We start from the raw sequence: 19,681 nt of genomic DNA, 5'->3' as shown, positions 1-19,681 counted from the left end.
ACAGCGGAAGGTCAGAGAGCTGCAGAGACTTCTCTCTGTACAGAAGCTGTTGACACTGGCAGTGTCGCATAGGTTATTATCATCTTCACTAAGGTTGGAAAGATGCGCTGGCCCCTGTATTCATTCAGTATGGGAAGGATTTTTTGCAGGTCTTTTGAAGGGAAGCTGGAGTGGAAGATCTTTAGCTCTGTCTTCAGCTGGCCCTTATCTTCCTCATGGAAATCACAGAAAATGTGGACAGCTTCCTCTGCTTTGGAGTTTGGGGCACTTATCCAGTTAGCATGTACTATTAGGGAGTGGAGGGATCGAATGATTCCATCAGTGGGACTTCCAGTTTTGCCCCCCTTGAATCTCCCGTTAAGCTCCTCAGTCATACTATCCAGAAATGTGTAGTACACACTGCTCCTGAAGTATGCCTCTACAGACTCAAACTGATCACTCACTTGAGACACTGTTGGGCTGTGTTGGAAAGGCATTGGCACCTTCCGTTTCCTCTCCTGACCGGGCACTACAGTAGGTATTGGAATGTCAAGGCTCTCCGCCTTCTCTGATGCACCTCCAAATATTTCCTCAAACTTCTCCTCAGACCTCATTGTTTGCAATGTGTGAAGCATGCCATCAGTCACCTTGTAGGCAGTGGAGTGGTCCAAGCTTTCTTCCCTCAGAGAATGATGCTAGAGCAGTGACTTGGAAGAATGGGGTGGTGATTTCCAGGCAGGGAATAAATACGAAGTTGATCACATTTCTATACATGTTAGCATCCCCTTGGGCCAGGTCAGGTGGGTCGCTTTCACTAATGTCATCAAGGAGCTTCATAACAGCTTTAAGAATTCTCTGAAGGGCCTTCAGTGCTCCCTCTTTGCAAGCCCATCGGGTATCTGACAACTTCTTGAGCTCCACAACACGCTGTCCAGGGTACAGAGACTGCTGCCATTTCACCACGGCAGCATGGCGTTTTGGGGAGCCAGTGCAAAAAGCATACAGCTTCTCCTCAAGGCTGAAGAACATCACAAAATATTTGTTAGACTTTGAGGCTTCCACCAACACCAGATTCAGACAGTGCGCTTTGCAGTGGACATAGATGGTCTTCTCATTGTGTATACGTGGGGAGGGGGGTGGTAGATGGGCTGGTCTAAGTCAAAAAGTCCGGGGCCATTTTTCATTCTAAGTCCGCCCCTGTGTGCATGTGTAGTTTGTCCCCCTATCAGGAATACATGGAGATGGCGGCTCGGGTCCTGGGCTGTTGCGGTGGCGTCTGGACACTGCTTAGCATCCTCCCCATCATATTCTTCATCGATTTTATAATTACATTATAATTCTACCCTCATCTTTCAATATTGTATTCTGTAAATTGTGTACACACAACATTCATTGCACGTTGTCCGTCTTAGGAGAGATCTCTCCTCTGTTGCTCTCCCTGAGGTTCCTTCCTATTTTTTCTCTCTCTGTTAAAGGTTTTTTTTTAGGGAGTTGTTCCTTATCGGATGTGAGTGCCTAAGGACAGGATGTTGTATCGCTGAGGCAAATTTGTAATTTGTAATATTGGGCTATACGAATAAAATTGACTAGACTAGCTGAGTAGTTACTTTTCAGTTTGACACTACCATCTTTTTCACTTTGATGAGTCAAATCTGAAATTTTGATATCAGTTGTGACTGGTCATATTAATTCACTACTGTTATAAAATATGCCAAAACAGAGCAACCGGTAGCGAATGAAAAGTCGATATCTAACTCAACTGCTTTGAGTGACAGTCAGAATAGCGACTAGTCAATAAACAAGAAGTTGTAGTGTCTAATTGTAGCGATCTGATCTGGAGCATGAACTAATGCTCTAACAGGGGGGGCAACATGATCCAGAAAGGGCCGGTGTGGGTCCAGTTCTTTGTTCCATCCACACACCTGAGTCTACAAATCAAGGTCAAGTCAGGTCAATTTTACTTGTACTATCAGGTGTGTCACTGCTTGGTTGGAACAAGACTGTTGGGTGAATAACAGAACCAGGTGTGTAGCTGCTTGGTTGGGGCAAACACCTGCACCCACCCGCCGGCCCTTTCTGGATCGTGTTGCCCATCCCCGTGAGAGCGGCAGTTCGCGCTCCAGATCAGTCGGTGGCGGTAATGCGCCCGAAAGCTGTTTCCGAACCAAAAATTGCAGACGACGAAGAAGGCGAAGGCGCGGAAGAAGACGACGAAGAAGACGAAGGGAAAAAATTTCGCGCGAACCCGAGGAAGAGGCAGTACCACCGGAGAGTATTTATTCAAGTTGGCGTTACACCGTATCGTTCACGTGTAAGTAAACAGCCATGGTCTCCCCCCAAAAAACTTATATTAGGTTAAGTAACGTGCTTGGACGTGTTTGTGGTCCCGAGACGATGCCGCTGACCAGCGCTAATCTGCTAGTTGGGCTTTGCTAGCTTTAGCCGATGACCGTGTTCGCCGACTAGGCTTCGCCGTTGTCACGGCGGATACCGGTTCTCTAGGGGACGTCAGGACGATTGTTTTTTTAGCTATCACGTTTGCTGTGACTCCACAACTTCCTCACACCTAAAGTCAGTAGGTAACCGAAGAAACAACGACATTAACTTAATGCAGTTAATGATCTGTCTGACGTATTGGGGGGGAAAAAAGACCCAAGTCCACGGAGATCTAGAGCAGTGTTTCTCAACCGGGGGTCCGCGGACCCCTAGTGGTCCGTGGTGTAATTGCCAGGGGTCCGTGAAAATAAAATATCTTTAAAAAAAAAAGATCCTATGACATTTATAGAAATAGGATTATTTTACTCAAATGTGACTGAGACTTTTATCGACCTAAACTATAAAGGGTAACAGGACTTTTTTCTCTAATTACATCTGTCTCACAAGTGTAATTTATTGTATTTTAATAAGAGATCTCGCTCCCGTTGGCATTGTTAAAAGTTACTGCATAAGAATTCTGTTGTTACATATATCTGAAAGTTACTGAATACATATTCTGATTTGTTACATATATCTGAAAGTTACTGAATACATATTCTGTTTTGTTACATATATCTGAAAGTTACTGAATACATATTCTGTTTTGTTACATATATCTGAAAGTTACTGCATAAGAATTCTGTTTTGTTAACTATATCTAAGTTACAACTGAAAGCTCTTATTTTTGCCCCAAAGAGTGAATAAATACTATAATGCAATTTAAAATGCATTTTCTACTGTTTCTAGCAAATTGCAACCCCCCTCCCCCAAGATCAGGTGGAGGGGTCCTCAGGGTAGATCAAAAATACGCAGGGGGTCCAGGACCCCAAAAAGGTTGAGAACCACTGATCTAGAGCATGAGCTTGTTCAGTTTAGGTATTGACCAGTTCAGCCACTGGGATCAGACGCTAACGCCACCTTGTCTCTGCTGCCTCTACCGACTCGGTTAGATTACGTCATACTCGTCATCCCTAGAGAGGAAATAGCATTGTTAAGCATGCACATACAATTTGAATAATCAAGACGTGTAAAAAAATGCAATAAGAAATCAAAATACATCAGAAAATAAGAATTACAGTGTATACATTTTACAACGCAACTACTGTAAGAGATGCAAAAGATTGAGGCTGCAACTGTTGACTATTTTCTCTCATTAATGCATCATTTTTTCTCTATTAATTATTTTATTTTTAAGATGTTAAAAGTAGCCACAAATACCCATCACAAGGTCATTAAATCATATGCAGTATGTGTGTACTTGTGCCAGCAATCGAGATTATTAGGCTGAACAACAGCAACTTAGTTTTGAACAGTTTCAGGAGTCAGGAACACTTTTTTATTTGTCGTTTCATTTCATGTACAGAAGTACATGAAATGAAACGAAATATCGTTGCCAACAGCAGTGCAACACAAAGACAAAAACACATATCCAAAAAATACAAGAATTTGTATTATAATTTGTGCCCCAGTAGTAAATGGGTTAATAGTTATTTGGTCATCCACATCGTCCGAGGCTGACTCAGGTCAGCGCTGCCATCCCCTCACTCGTCTTGCCACTTCCATGATGGAGGGTAACATCCATCCACCCATCCATTATCTAAACCGCTTATCCGGCTCTCAGGGTTGCGAGGATGCTGGAGCCTATCCCAGCAGTCATTGGGCAGCAGGCAGGGAGACACCCTGGACAGGCCGCCAGGCCATCACAGGGACAACACATCAACTCTTAACTACAACTCTTACCCAAACCATTACCTAAAGCCTGACTCTTAAAGCTTCCATTACTTTGCATGCAAATCATGACCGACTTTGGCCTGTAAAATATTATTGTTGTGAGTTGTTCTGAGCTCCTACAAGCTGGCAACGGGCCTCTGTCAGCAGTAACCCAGGAGGTGGAGCAGGTTATCAGGTGAATGTGAGACATTATCTAATTCATATGCAGTGCATATGAAATACAGTCCACTGGCAGCCTGTCCAGGGTGTATCCCCGCCTGCCGCCCAATGACTGCTGGAATAGGCTCCAGCATCCCCGCAACCCTGAGATTAATGTTTACTGTCTGGCAGAACCTGCCTGGGAAAAATTATACAGTGCTTGGCTTTTTGAATTGTCACTACATCACAGCAGCCAAGTACAAAACAAAAAGGTTGGATGGTACTTATTTGAAGAAGTAGGGAAATTGTGGCGCGACTAAGCTTGTAGAAAACTTTAACAACAGATACTACAGCATCAAAAGCTGAAACACAGGTAGTCTTTTCGACAGAGGGGAAGGTGCTTGCGCAACAGCAATGAAGTAGCTATGGCATTTCGGATGCGTCAAACACTAATACAATTTTTTACAAATTAAGCAAAACGAGCAATTCTCACAACATCACATTTCAATGATTTTTGTGCCAAAGCTTTGAACTACATATAAGGCTAATTTTATAAACTTGCTTTTTACTGTTATTGCGGTAGCCATATATATCCAAAGAAGGTTGAATCAGTTCATTTGGATATGTTTATTGACAGATACATTTCATCACTCATCTAAGTGACGTCAGAGGATAACTGTTTGTATCGGTGGATTAACTGTTTGTTTAAATGTTTGCATCATAATTATTTGTCTGTATGTTTGCGTTATAATTATCTTCTCTGACTGTTGTCACAGAGAAGCCATGGGTTTGCTTGAAGAATGCCAAGAGCTGTTTGGAACAACTCATCTCTATGAGGTTATAGGTGTGGACAAAGCTGCATCAGAGGCTGATATCCGACGAGGATACTACAAAAGCTCTCTGAAGATACATCCTGACAGAGCACCTGAGGACCCACAGGCAACCGCCAAGTTCCAGGTAAGCCAATTCTCTCTCAGTGCGTGAAAAGGGGAATTTTAATAGAATGAATTCTGAATCAGAATCGACTTTATTGGCTAAGTGTGCCTATACACGAGGAATTTGACTGGTTCACAACAGCTTCTAGCACTTGGAGACATCACTCGCATACAAAAAAAAAAACAAGAAATAAATGGAACAGCAGGACACACACTGATGTGCAGATTCACACCTGTTGACTTTGAACTGACATGTAGGTCAGGTGAATCGGCTGTACTAAATTGTCCCTAGGTGTGTGTGTGTGTGTTGGCCCTGTGATGGCTTAGCGGTCTCCCCGCCTGCCACGCAATGAGTGCTGGGATAGGCTCCAGCATCCCCGCGACCCCGGTTGGCATAAGCGGCTTGGATAATGGATGGAACAGAACATTGGAGCCAAGCATGTTTGCACAACAGCTATGTCGCTGCTATACAGAGTTTTGTTATGGTTGAGTAATCAGCAACTTTTGCCTTGTGCCCATATATTGTGCGCTTATAAACTATATTGTCATTACAGTATAGCATATATCATACCACAACACCACAACCCATCATGCCCATATACAATGCTCTATATATATAAAACAAGAGTGTATGTTTGTATGTTCACTTAAAACCTAAAAATACTCACTGTAGAAGCAAAACAAAGGTATCTTTAGAATCAGCACTTTCCAAGGATTGCACAGTTTGAAAAATATTTCAAAAACCAAGTAAAAAATGTAATTTATTTGTGAAATTTAGTTTATTTTGTGCCGATTTGCAGTGGTGGCGGCGGATTTGCAGCAATTAGTACACACATTGGCAAAGAAGTTTGATGAATGGATTGAAAATTATGACATTTGATAATTTTCATTAATAAGATTCGTTTATTCAACATTCGTTTATCACGTATCATATAAAGTATCCTATATTTCATCATCGATTAAATCGTAAAGATCGGCTGTTTTGGTGATAACATTTTCACCAGGCAACGCCGGGTAGCTCTGCTAATATATATATATATATATATATATATATATATATATATATACTCACACTATATTACACTATTTGATCTTCTGTAGCAGAAGTATACACTATATATTCACCCTCCACCTCACAACTACATGTGATTTTATATACCTATGTTACAACTACAATAACAGCAATAATTTGTAACCAGTATACAGCAATTGTATGTGTATTTAAAATTGCACATTTGTATTGCACAAACATTTGTATTGCACATCTGATTTAAAGAGGTAGTGCACATCGTAGATATGTAAATGAGACATCTTGACCAGAGGGGGCTGTTTACAAGGTGTAATTTTTAAGCGTCGGGTTATTGCACCATGCTGTTAGGTGTTCATGAGAGAGATGGCCTGTGGGGGAAAAACTGTTCCTATGTCTGGTGGTTTTGGTACACGTTGCTCTGTAGTGCTTGGCAGAGGGTAGAAGTTCAAACAGACTGTGTCCTGGGTGTGAGGGGGTCTTGTGTTGATTCTCCCCACCCGTTTCCAGGCTCTAGAGGTGTACAAGTCCTGCAGGATGGGCTGGGGAGCGCTGATGATTTTTTGTTTCCTGCTGTCCTTACTGTTCGCTACTGTCCGTTCCTATCCTGTTTTGTTGCTGCTCCGAACCAGACCGTGATGAACACAACTGTGAACAAACGAGAAAACTCAGCAGCGGTACTTATCGGGAGCACCCAGCATTATGCAGTATTTGCAGGTTTTCATTACAACAAAACACTACACTTGCTGATTTTACTTGTCCATCCATTACCTGAACCGCTTATCCTGCTCTCAGGGTCGCGGGGATGCTGGAGCCTATTCCAGCAGTCATTGGGCGGCAGGCAGGGAGACACCCAGGACAGCACAGGGATGACACACACACACACACATATATACACACACACACACACACACACACACCCATTCATACCTAGGGACAATTTAGTATGGCCAATTCACCTGACCTACATGTCTTTGGACTGTGGGAGGAAACCGGAGCCCCCCGAGGAAACCTACGCAGACACGGGGAGGACATGCAAACTCCACACAGAGGACGGACCTGGGACGACCCCCAAGGTTGGACTACCCCAGGCCTCGAACCCAGGACCTTCTTGCTGTGAGGCGACCGCGCTAACCACTGCGCTATCGTGCCGCTGATTTTACTTATCCCTTTTTGTTAATTTGTGGAACGAGCTGTTTGTTAGAATGAAAATACATGCAGATTGCTTTTGATAACACAAGACTGCACACCCCTTGTTTAGTTTCCCTCAGTGATTATCATAGCTGTCATTGGACAACTTACCCACTGGGCGTCATCCCCGACCCGTACTACCCATTGGCAGTAGGTGTACTTTGATACTGTACAGCATGTCCAGCTACTGCGCTTAAAACCCTTAAAAATGTACACTTCAGGGTTCCCCATGCACCCTGGAAAATCTCCATTCATGGCGAAACACCTAGAAAATGATACAGTTGATCAAATGTCTTGGAAATATTACTGCAGTCATGGAAGATCATGAAGTTGGGTTGCAAATACGTCAACCAACATCAGAGTAATTTGGTCGTTTCGTACAAAGCCACACGCCAGCCGGGCTGTCCAAATGCTGTGTAAACGGTAGCATAGAATTTGGCCCCCGTGTTTTCAAGAGAATGACCCGTACATTTCTTTACGAGTGTGTGTGATAGTTCTACATGAAATTTAAACTTGGTATGAAACTAAATCCATACAGGGGAAGCATTGAGTCAAACATGATGTCCTTAAGTATTGCAAATTTTTCAGTAAACCACCAAGTCAAAGCCCTTGGATGTGTAAATTTTCTCGGTAAAGCAGATGAAGATCTTTGTGCTGTATTGTCTCTGCCCATCTAGACCTTGGGAAGGGTGTACGCAGTGCTCAATGACAAAGACCAGAGGGCCGTTTATGATGAGCAAGGCATCATAGAGGATGAATCGGACTTACTGAAACAAGACTGCGACTGGGAGGAATATTGGAGGATTTCCTTTCCAACGGTTATACAAACACACACACACACACACACATTTATTCAGTGGGCTGTCAGTTAGGGTAGACAAACTGATATGGAAATATTAGTGGCCAATATAGACCTCTTACTAGACGAGCATTTTTGTTACTGATATGCAACGATGAGCTCAACAACAGAAAATTATATATTTGCTTGATTTGGGGTTATTGTCGAGATGACCACATTTACTGTTGTCCATATCTTTTTATGATGAAGGAAACAAGTAGTCATTTCGGTGCTGAAGGAGTTTTCTGAGCCCTGGGCTCTTTAAAACTAGAAAAGGCCACCATGTATAACTTCAAAAATTTTGCTTGAATGTGTTTTCTTTATTTCTGAAACGTTAACTTCTTTTTGCAGATATTTACTTTTTGTCAGCTGAAAAACTTTTCAAGATATTGAAGATGCTGTATAAAACTTGTTATGGGCTATGATCACATTGTTCTGACCTGGTTTTTGTTTGACAGGTTTAAAAACGGCGAGTCAACAGTTGCTAACTGCCTTGCTGTCCCCCCTGCAGATTACTGTACAAGACATTATAGACTTTGAGAAAACCTATAAGGGCTCAGAGGAGGAGCGGGCTGACGTAATGAGGAAATACACTGAGTGGAAGGGAGACATGACACGGATAATGCAGACTGCCCTCTGTGTCACGCATGCTGATGAACCCCGCATCAGAGACCTCCTTCAGGTAAACTAGAGCTGTTGCCTTTAGATGTGTTTGTTTTAACTGAGAGGTTTATTGGAATTGCAGGGGGATGTGTAACAGCTCATGGTTCAGAGTTCGAAGCGCCTTTGGGCTTATCAACAGTTACATTCTGTGTGGCTGAATGGATAGTGGTAGGGGTTTGACTTGACCTTCATGCATGCACAATAATCCATTGAAGAAAGTCAAAGGAAGTTTTATCAGTTCATCTGGACACAACATTTATTGACAGAAACGTTACATCGATCATCTAAGTGACCTCTTCAGTCTCAACTGACTGCAGGTATCCCACTCTTATAAACAATACAGTGGCATAACGACCGAAACCAATGATCGGTTTCATATGCAAATAGGTGTGACCATTAACTAGAGTTTCAATAGCCATGTGTACTATTCACAAAGGATTTGGGAATGGTTGCAATCACAGCATTGTAAGATGGCAACAGGTGTACTCTTTGGCCCCTCCCTTGAAAGGGAGGAACACTGGTTTGAACGAGGAGTGAAAGAAGCCATCTGTGTGAAGAGGGAACGACCATCCCGTGCTTATCAAAAGTTGGGTAACTGAAATTTTTGTCCCTCTATAAAAGGCGCTGCTTTTATCTGCGAGATTGGGATTTTCACGGCATATTTTGCACCACGTCTCTGTGTGCTTAAACATAGAATAACAACACAACAATCTTCAGATATCTACACAAGGATTGACGTATACAGGTGAAATAAGAAGTGATAAAGTGCAATGTTGCAGAGAATATATCAGAGATGCTGAAATGGAAGTTAACATGAATAAAAACGGAATACAATGATTTGCAAATCCTTTTCGACCTATATTCAATTGAATACACTACAAAGACAAGATATGTAATGTTCAAACTGATAAACTTTATTGTTTTTTGCAAATATTCACTCATTTTGAATTTGATGCCTGCAACATGTTCCAAAAAAGCTGGGACAGGGGCATGTTCACCACTGTGTTACATCACCTTCCCTTTTAACAACACTCGATAAGCATTTGGGAACATGTACATGCCCGAGGTAGATGGACATGACAGAGCGTACCAGTATACATACAATGTATAGTACAGTATATATATAAAATGGTTGGATTTATTGACAACATTAAGCGTTCATTTGAATGACAGCCTGTGGAAAGAAACAGTTTTTATATCTGGTTGTTTTGGGGTACAGTACTCTGTAGCCCCTGCCAGAGGGGAGGAGTTTGAACAGGTTGTGACCAGGATGTGATGGGTCTGCAGTGATGTTTCCTGAGTCTGGAGGTGCATAAGTCCTGAATGGAGGGCACGTTGGCACCAGGGGTTTTCTCTGCAGACCTAACTGTCTGTTGTAGTCTGTCTTGTTTGGTGGCCAACCCAAACCTGACAGTGATGGATGTGCAGAGGACAGACTGGATTATTGCAGTGTAGAACTGAATCAGCAGTTCCTGAGGCAGGTTTAATTTCTTGAGCTGGTGGAGAAAGTACAGGCTGTAGGAGATTGTGGAACCCAGAAAAATTTAGGTTTTCACTGTAGACACCGTGCTGTTGAGTATGGTAAGGGGAGGCAGTGTTGGGGGGGGGGGGGGACTTTTCCTGAAGTCCACTGTCATCTCCACTCTTTTGAGCGTGTTAAGCTCCAGGTTGTTATGGCTGCACCAGAGGGCCAGCTGATCAACCTCCCGTCTATATGCAGACTGGTCACCATCCTGGATAAGGCTGATGATGGTTGTGTTGTCTGCAACTTCAGGAGTTTAACAGATGGGTCACCTGAGGTGCAGTCGTTTGTGTAGAGGGAGAAGAGTAGAGGGGAGAGCACACATCCCTGGGGGGCGCCAGTGCTGATTGTCTGGGTGCTGGATGTGATTTTTTTTTTTTTTTTTTTCCCCAGCCTCACTAACTGCCTCCTGTCTGTCAGGAAGTTTTTAATCCACTGGCTGATGGGGGCTGGTACAGTGAGCCAGGTTAGTTTGGAGTGGAGGATATCTGGGATGATGATATTTGAGCTGAAGTCCACAAACGGGACGCTTGCGTATGTCCCTGAGGAGTCGAGGTGTTGGAAGATGTAGTGCAAGCCCATGTTGATCACATCCTCCACTGACCTGTTTGCTCTGTAGGCAAACTGCACGGGGGGCTGTGATTTCCTTCAGGTGGGCCAACACCCGTCTCCCATGAAGGATTTCATGGCCACAGATGTTGGGGCAATGGGCCTGTAGTCATTTAATCCTGTGATACAGGGTTTCTTGGGGACTGGGATGATAGTGGAGCTCTAGAAGCAGGAGGGGATTTCACACAGCTCCAGTGATCTGTTGAAGATCAGTGTGAAAATTGAGGGCCAAGCTGGTCAGCACAAACTTTCAGACAGGAGGGTGACACGCTATCTGGTGGACCCAGTGCCTTCCAGGTCTTCTGTCTCTGGAAGAGCTAGCACACTTCTTCAACACATATCCTGAGTGCGGGTGGGGGTTCGGGTGGGAGGGGGAGTGGCTTGCAGGGTGTGCAGTTGGTTGTGTATTGTGGCCGGAGAGGGGGAGGGGGGTGAAAGTTTGCTTTTCAAACCTGCAGTAAAACCCATTAAGGTTGTCAGCCAGTTGATAGTTCCCTGCAGTGTGGGGGGATTGTCTGCTGTAGTTGGTAATTACCATGAATGTACCACCCATGGTTTGTATGATGCCATGGAAGCCAGTAAGTTCAACAAAAACGCTCACCTTCAGGATTGCAGCTTTAAGTTTATTTAAAATATGAAGGATGTAGTCTGGTAAAGTGTCTTTTATTTTGTCCACAAAGACTTTAATCTCCTTACTATCCTTTTACAAGAACCGTGAGCACTGTAAAATTTGCATTTTTATTATTTTGTGCTTTAATCTATTTTGTAATAGTTTCTGTAAAATGGGTGATAGTCTCCTTGTGAGATGATGATAAAGATTGACCTATGACCTCTACCCTTTCTAGAGTGCCATCGATGCCGGGGACTTGCCTGCTTTCAAAGCCTTCACCCACGAGAGCGCTAGGAAGAGAATCATGCGCCAACGCAAGGTAGAAGGGATCCAGCTCGGCTTCTCTACAAGTGTCTCTTGTCAAACAAAATCGTCACTGTGGCCTGCAATGTCAGAAAAAAACAATCTAACGTACACCTCAGGACCACACATTAGGTGCTGGGCAATGTTATCTTGGTTAACCTCTGTCCTTCACAAAAAGGAAAATTTAAAAAAGGAACTTTTCTCTGCGTCTTGAGCATGTGAACCTATATTAAAATTGCTTTATAAATTTCAGTGGGCTATCCACATCTAGGGGAGCTCAAATCCCATCAGTGCAACTATATAGACAAACCATGATTTGATCGTCTCCAGTTGAGGGTTTCTAAATATATATAGAGGTTAACTTTTTCTTGGTGTGTTTTTTGTTTTTGGCTTCTTGTGACAGTTTTCCTCTTGAGAATGAAACTTCATTCTCAAGAGGTGTGAGGGGTTTTGTTTGAGCATCATACGTTGAGCCAAAATCTTGTGTGTGTCCCCAGGCTGATAAGGAGCGTGAGGAGTGTGAGCAGATGGAAAAGGAGCTGGGTCTCGGAGAACAGAGTCTGACTGCCTTGATCAAGGTAACAACAGTTAGCTAAGCGTGCACCGGTGCATGTGTGTGCCCTCATTTCTTTATCCATATGGGAAGCCGAGTTCCTCAAAAACATTGGTACCCTGCGACAGGAAGCGAATATTCATTTACTCTCTCTGTGGATGGCTGTAAGGATCCAGACACACCAAACCGACTAGCGGCGACGAAGGCCGATTGTTGCATCGCCTCACATCACCTGCCTTCTGGGCCAAAAAGTAGCACTTGAACACACCGCAAAGACTACAGCCGACGGCCAACTAGCATGTGCGTCCTGCACTGATTCACTAAGCTGAACAGCCAGTCAGAGTGATCTCTCCCACCGACGGGCTCCGCCGATTCAACATGCTGAATCAGCTGAAAAACTGCCGACTGGTCCGACTAGTGCCGACACTGTGGGACACACCGCAAAAACTAGGGTCACAGACGCTCACTGACGGCCCAACATTGGCCGACCATCAGCCTGGTGTGTCAGGGCCCTAAACTGATGTTGGGATTTGAACATTTGACCATCCAGCCATATGCGCTCGTCTCAAACTTCTATGTATCTGTGGTTATTTTAGTGAAAGTTGTGCAAGGGACGGACTTGAGGCTTAAAAACACACCGTAGGTCCAGGATTTAAATGTGACCGTAGTTGCTGTCTCTAACTCTATTCTGTTTTTCCATCTTATCCTTTTTCTGACCTTCAGCGGAAGAACGACTCCAGAAAGGCCGGTTTCAACTCCTTCATAGACGGCCTGGAAAAGAAATATTGCCAGAAGAAACCAGCCGCCTCCTCAAGGAAAGCGAAGAAAGTGAAGTAGTTAATGAGAAGTTTCACCAATTCAAAGACCTTCTCCATGTGTTTTACTGTTGGCCCAGGGGAATTTTGAGAAGAGTAAAGGAAACTCTGCTCTGAACTTTACTATCATTTGGCTCTGGTTCTATTTGAGATACTGAGACAAAGGAAGATGGAGGCAAGGGGGAGTAGCTCTGTAAACACTATTGTTTTTCTTGTCCCTCTACAAGCCTGTAGTTCAACAGGGAGGGCTCCCAGGTACTCAAGCTTTTGCTGTTGTCGGCCACTGAATTGCTCTGCAACACCGGTTTGCCTTCGGTGCCTTGCTCAAGAGCTCCTCGGCAGTAGTTGTTTGTGTAAAATCTGGAGATCTGAATGGGTGATCCCAAGGCCAGCCGCCCACTTCACTAAGCTGCGCTTCCTTGAGGAAAAAAGTGTTTAGATGATTCAACTCAGTTTAGATAAATGATGCTTTTATTGAATTCGGTCAGAAATGCAAACATTAAAGCTTTTGAGTGTCAGATTTTTATTACTATTTCCAGTGTCTGTAAATGTTTCGGAGGTAGTTGTATTAAAAGTTATTTCCCTGGTATTCTAATTAAGGCTTTTTATTTGTTTGTCATAAAATAAAAGCATATCTACAAGCGCTTATTGATTGATGCTTGATTTATACATGAAAAAAAGAGATCTGGAAACTGAATGTGAAGGAGAATTGCCTAAAAACCCTCAAGGGGCTTGAAAAGTGTCATTCTCCAGGCAGCGTACTACAGGAAACGACGACAGCAATGTGGTACGCACAATTTGAGGCAGTGCAGCACAGCACCCGACAACAACGCATCCCATAAAAACCCATGTTACACAAGTACAATGAATCGGTCACAAGAGACACACATCAAGAACACTCGTTCATGGCGCGAGATGATTCATGTGATATGGCTTAAGAGTTCCCATAAGACAAAGTATACATACAAGCAATATTCGTAATAGGCCTTTAGACTTATATGACAAAGGAAAATATTGGTTGGACCCAGCTTTTAGTAGGGGCAGAGACCATATGGAAAATATTGGTTGGTTAGGAGAAGTGATTTCAGGGCTCTTTTAAACTCCTGTGAGGAAAATTTAAAAAAAAATTCCAAAGGCAGAGAATTCCATGTTTTGGACCCTCGGTAGAATATACTAAACGGAGATTGGGAAGTATGGGAATGGGGGGGGGGGTCTAAGGAGAGAAGAACTATGTGTGGAGTAAGTATGACATTGATAATTGTATGCAAATATGTCATGAAAAAAAGGGTTGTTTTTTTTAAGGAATTATGACCAAGTCAATCTGGAGATGATTGGCTTGATGAAGACTGCGGACACCGGGCTGAAGGGAATGGCTGCGATGTACACTATTGTTCTTAATGCTTGTTTCTGAAGACAGTACATGGGCTCAAGTTTGGTCTGGCGAGTACTAGCCCAAGCTATATTACAATAGTTAATATACAGCTAAGCCATTGAGTAATATAACATAGTGGCTACCGCAGTGTTGATCAAGTGACGGGTTTTGCCTAGTGTACCAACACTCTAGGCCGTGTTCATGGTTGTGGCCCTGATATGGTTGTGGCCAATATAAGGATTCATCAAGCAGAATGCCAAGGAATCACGTAGAACACACGTTAGTTATGGGGACGTTATCGATTACAGTTTCAGACGGAGTTAAAAACCCCTGATTTAAGACCAAAAAAAGATGAAGATTGGGTTTTTTTTAATGTTAAGTCATAGTTTCCTGGATTTAAACCAAATAAACAGCTTATTAACACCTTAATGGTGGTGTCAGGATCTTTTATTGTGTGTTTGTTTGGATCCACCCCCCCCTTTTCACCCCAGTAGTACTTGTACCCCACTCTTCCGAGCCATCCTGGTCTCTGCTCCACCTCCTCTGCTGATCCGGGGAGGGCTGCAGACTACCACATGCCTCCTCCCATACATGTGGTCACCAGCTGCTTCTTTTCACCTGACAGTGAGGAGTTTCACCAGGGGGACGTAGCGCGTGGGAGGATCACACTATTCTCCCCAGTTCCCCCTCCCACCTGAACAGTCGCCCCGACTGACCAGAGGAGGCGCTAGTGCAGCGACCAGGACACATACCCACATCCGGCTTCCCACCCGCACACACGCCCATGTTGTTGGCAAGGACGCGCGACCAAGCCGCGGAGGTAACACGGGGATTCGAACCGGCGATCCCCATGTTGGTCGGCACCGGAACAAACCGCCACGCTACCCGGACGCCCGCGGTGTCAGGATCTCTAGAATAGAAGAATAGAAAACACTTGAATGCATGAATGAATGATGATTTATTTCAAACATGTACATATGCAGGATACACCATACAGATAATCCACTGCCAATAATCTGAAGTCATCAACAAATCCACACATCAAACTCAGCCACCAAATCTCCCTCCGTATGCATCAGATTACTCGTTACATGTTGGAAAAGGAGTAGGAGGAAGTACACACTTATTTTTTCCTGCTCCTTGTCACCTACTCTGAAGTTAATTCAGCTACTATACATTACAAAAAGGAAAAGAAAAAAACATATACAAAACTATATGACACACACACATATATATATGTATATATACATATATATATGTATATATAACAACCCAAATATCCACTTGGTGTCACATAAAGGAAAATGAAAAAAAATGTAATTAGGAATGTTTGGAGATAAGTAAAACTTTTAACAGTTAACACAACTCTTCATCATCCCGGTATCTCTTGATAATGAGTGCTTCTTCTTGAACTGCGTAATGTTTGTACTTTGTTTGAGTTCCATGCTCAAGACTCTTCCACAATTTTACCCCACAGACTGACATGCCCATGCTCTTCAAAGTTGTACGAACATATAATTTCTTGAAGTTTAATTTCCCTCTCAAGTTATATTTCCCTTCTCTATCTGAGAACATTTTATGCATGTTAGTCGGTAGTAGATTGTTTCTTGTTTTCAACATTATTTGTGCTGTGTTAAATTCTACGAAATCCCTGAACTTCAAGGCACTTGACTTTAAAAATAGCTTGTTGGTACGTCCACGATATCCTACATTATTAACTATCCTTATGGCTCTTTTTCTACTATACATAATGGTTGTGGATTGGTTTTGTAGGTGTTACCCCATACCTCCACACAGTACATCAGATATGGTAAAATAAATTAACAATACAGTGTGCAATGATGTATGATCCAGAATGTGACTTGCTTTTCTCATGACTGCAATACTCCATGCCAGATTTGCTTGCACATATGTTATGTGAGGTTTCCAGCAGATTTTGTAGTCTAGTATCACACCTAGAAATTTATTTTCATATACTCTTTCTAGTTGGACATTGTCTATCACTACTTTTAATGTGGTATTTATTTGATTTTCAAACAACATAAACTTTGTTTTGTCCAGATTTAAGGATAATTTGTTTTTGTCAAACAACCATTTTAATTTTTTCCATTTCTGTTGTGTTCATGTCCAAAAGTTACTTTAAATTCTCACCGGAACAACATATATTCATGTCATCAGCAAATAGAACAAATTCCAATATTTTTGATATCTTGCATATATCATTTAAGCACAGAATGAACAGTTTTGGGCCCAAAACCGAGCCCTGGGGTACACCACAAGTAATATCCATGCATGACGATTTATGTTCACCTATCTTTACAAACTGCTGCCTGTTACTTAAATAGATGCTTGGCCAATTCTGAACCACCCCTCTGATATCATACCTTTCCAATTTGTCTATTAATCTGTTGTGGTCAATAGTGTCAAAGACTTTTAATTCAATGAGCGCCAGAGATGTCCATCTGTTTGGTGGAAACCCATACTGGCTATCGGTCAGCAGTTTGTGCTTCTCAATGAACTTGTCTAGTCTAGAAGCAAATAGTTTTTCTATATTTTGGAGAATTGTGACAGTAATGAAATCGGTCTGTAGTTTGTAACTTGCTGTCTATCTCCGGTTTTATATAGGGGTATAAGTTTTGCTATTTTCATTTTGCTTGGAACTTTATCAGATTGAAAGGACATGTCATAGATGTGGGTTAACGGTTTTTGCAATACCTTCGATTACTTTCTTAACTATTGTCGTATCAATATCATTCCAGTCAGTAGATTTTTTTTGTTCTTGCATTTCTTCACAATGTCCAGGATTGCCTTCTTTTCTACCCCTCTAAGACAATTTGAACTTGGATCTCTGTCCCCATAATCATAATCAGTATCATTCCCCTCTGTGATTGTTTGTGTGTCATTGATTTTTCCTGCCAGTTTTGCACGCCCACATATACAAAGAATCTGTTGAAGCCATTGACCACGTCTTCCATGTTATTCATAGTCTTATCATTATCTGTAAAGTACTGGGGGCAGCTTGGGCTTCTAGATCTGTTTGACTTGTGTCAAATAAATAAATAAATGTATTTAAATAAAATAACATTTAGACTGCTTGTCTGAAATATTGGGAAGGTCATTAATGTCTATCAAAAATAACAAGGCCCCAAGAATTGAGCCCTGTGGTTCCAAATAAATGAAAAAAGATTTTGGGGCACAAAAAAATGACAAGTGAATCATTTCATTACAAATTCATCATCAAACTGAAAAAAAGGAAAATCAACACCAGAAAGTAGAGACAATCCATAAGGAAGTTGTATCACAATTTATTAATGTGGTTCACTTATGGCCTTCTGACAGTCGACCACTATTGAGGGTCGTGACAGCTGCCTCCATTTTGTTTCCAAATTATTAGATGGCAGACGGACGTGAAGAAAACCACAAGCCGGACTTGTATTACAACAAAACAAAGAGTGTAGGATTGCATTAATCCAGAATGTTTTCACAGTGAGTGCATGAGGGTAGGGGCCTAGGTTCCTAGTGGCTTGTTCAAAGGCACTTTAAAAGACCATAAGGGTCTGAAGTGTACCATGAGTATGTTCTTGTCTCTGTCCCCCAGACCATCTCAGCTATCCCCTGTTCTGAATACGTGTACTGACGTCGCGGTCAGATGCTGCTTTGAAAGGGTCTCAAAGAAAGGTGAATCAGTTCATCTGGACACAACATTTATTGACAGCTACGTCTCAACACTCATCTAAGTGACCTCTTCAGTCTCAACTGACTGCAGGTATCCCCACCCTTATAAACAATACAGTGGCATAACCACCAAAACCAACGATCAGTTTCATATGCAAATTGATGTATTAGAGTTCCAATGGCCATGTGTACTATTCACAGAGGATTGGGGAATAGTTGCAATCACAGCATTGTAAGATGGTGACAGATGTACTGTTAGCCCCCCCCCCCCCCGGTTCAGGGATGGTCGTTCCTGCTTCACATAGATGGCCTCTTTGACTCCCCATTCAAACCAGCGTTCCTCCCTATCAAGGATGTGCACATCCTCATCCCTGAAAGAGTGGCTACTGGTCTGTTGATGGGTGTAGACGGTGGAGTCCTGGCCTGATGTGTTAGCTCTCCTGTGTTGTGCCATCCTCTTGGCCAGCATCTGTTTGGTTTCCCCAATGTACAAGTCACAACTCCACTGCTTTATCAATGTGAACGCACTTGAAGAGAGACTTAACATCATAAGTCAATGCTACAATGCTGTGACTGCAAACATTACCAAATCCTCTTTGAATAGTACACATGGCAATTGAAACTCTAGTTAATGGTCACACCCATATTTGCATATGAAACAGATCGTTGGTTTTAGTCATTATGCCACTGCATTGTTTATAAAGGTGGGGATACCTGCAATCAGTTTAGGGCCCTGAGACACCAGGCCTAGAGTCAGCCGTCGGCAAAAGTCGGGCCGTCTGTGAGCATCTGTGACCCTAGTTTTTGTGGTGTGTCCTGCACTGTCAGCACTAGTCAGACCCCTGTCGGCAGCTTTTCGGCCGATTCAGCATTTTGAATCGGTGGAGCCCGTCAGTGAGGGAGACCACTCTGATTGGCTGTTCAGCTTAATGAATCAGTACTAAGCTAGTGAATCAGGGCTGTCGCCTGTAGTCTTTGCAGTGTGTTCAAGTGCTACTTTTTGGCCCAGATAGCAGGCGACAGCAGGCGAAATGAGGCAACGCAACAGTCGGTCTTCATCGCCGCTAGTCGGTTTGGTGTGTCTGGGCCCTTAGACTGAAGAGGCCACTTAGATGAGTGATGAAACGTATCTGTCAATAAACGTTGTGTCCGGATGAACGGATTCAACCTTCTGTGATTTTCTTACCTGGATTATTGAGTATGCATCAAGACAGATGCTTTGAAAGTGGCTGGATCTTCCCACCA

At 42.9% G+C, this 19,681-nt stretch overlaps 1 protein-coding gene across 1 annotated transcript; it reads left to right on the top strand.

Annotated features, from left to right (window-relative positions):
• The first annotated feature begins 2,150 nt into the window (after window positions 1-2,150).
• Window positions 2,151-14,028, top strand: dnajc9 (DnaJ (Hsp40) homolog, subfamily C, member 9). Its single transcript, XM_056297513.1, has 7 exons — window positions 2,151-2,290; window positions 5,100-5,280; window positions 8,154-8,294; window positions 8,826-8,996; window positions 11,954-12,037; window positions 12,519-12,599; window positions 13,298-14,028. Exons 2-7 carry the CDS (start codon window positions 5,107-5,109, stop codon window positions 13,409-13,411), a joined length of 765 nt encoding a protein of 254 aa, XP_056153488.1. The 5' UTR covers window positions 2,151-2,290; window positions 5,100-5,106; the 3' UTR covers window positions 13,412-14,028.
• Window positions 14,029-19,681: the final 5,653 nt, after the last annotated feature.

Source organism: Lampris incognitus, chromosome 17 (genome assembly GCF_029633865.1).
Source record: "Lampris incognitus isolate fLamInc1 chromosome 17, fLamInc1.hap2, whole genome shotgun sequence".
Classification (NCBI taxonomy): Eukaryota; Metazoa; Chordata; class Actinopteri; order Lampriformes; family Lampridae; genus Lampris; species Lampris incognitus.
This window is presented reverse-complemented; position numbering and strand designations above follow the sequence as displayed.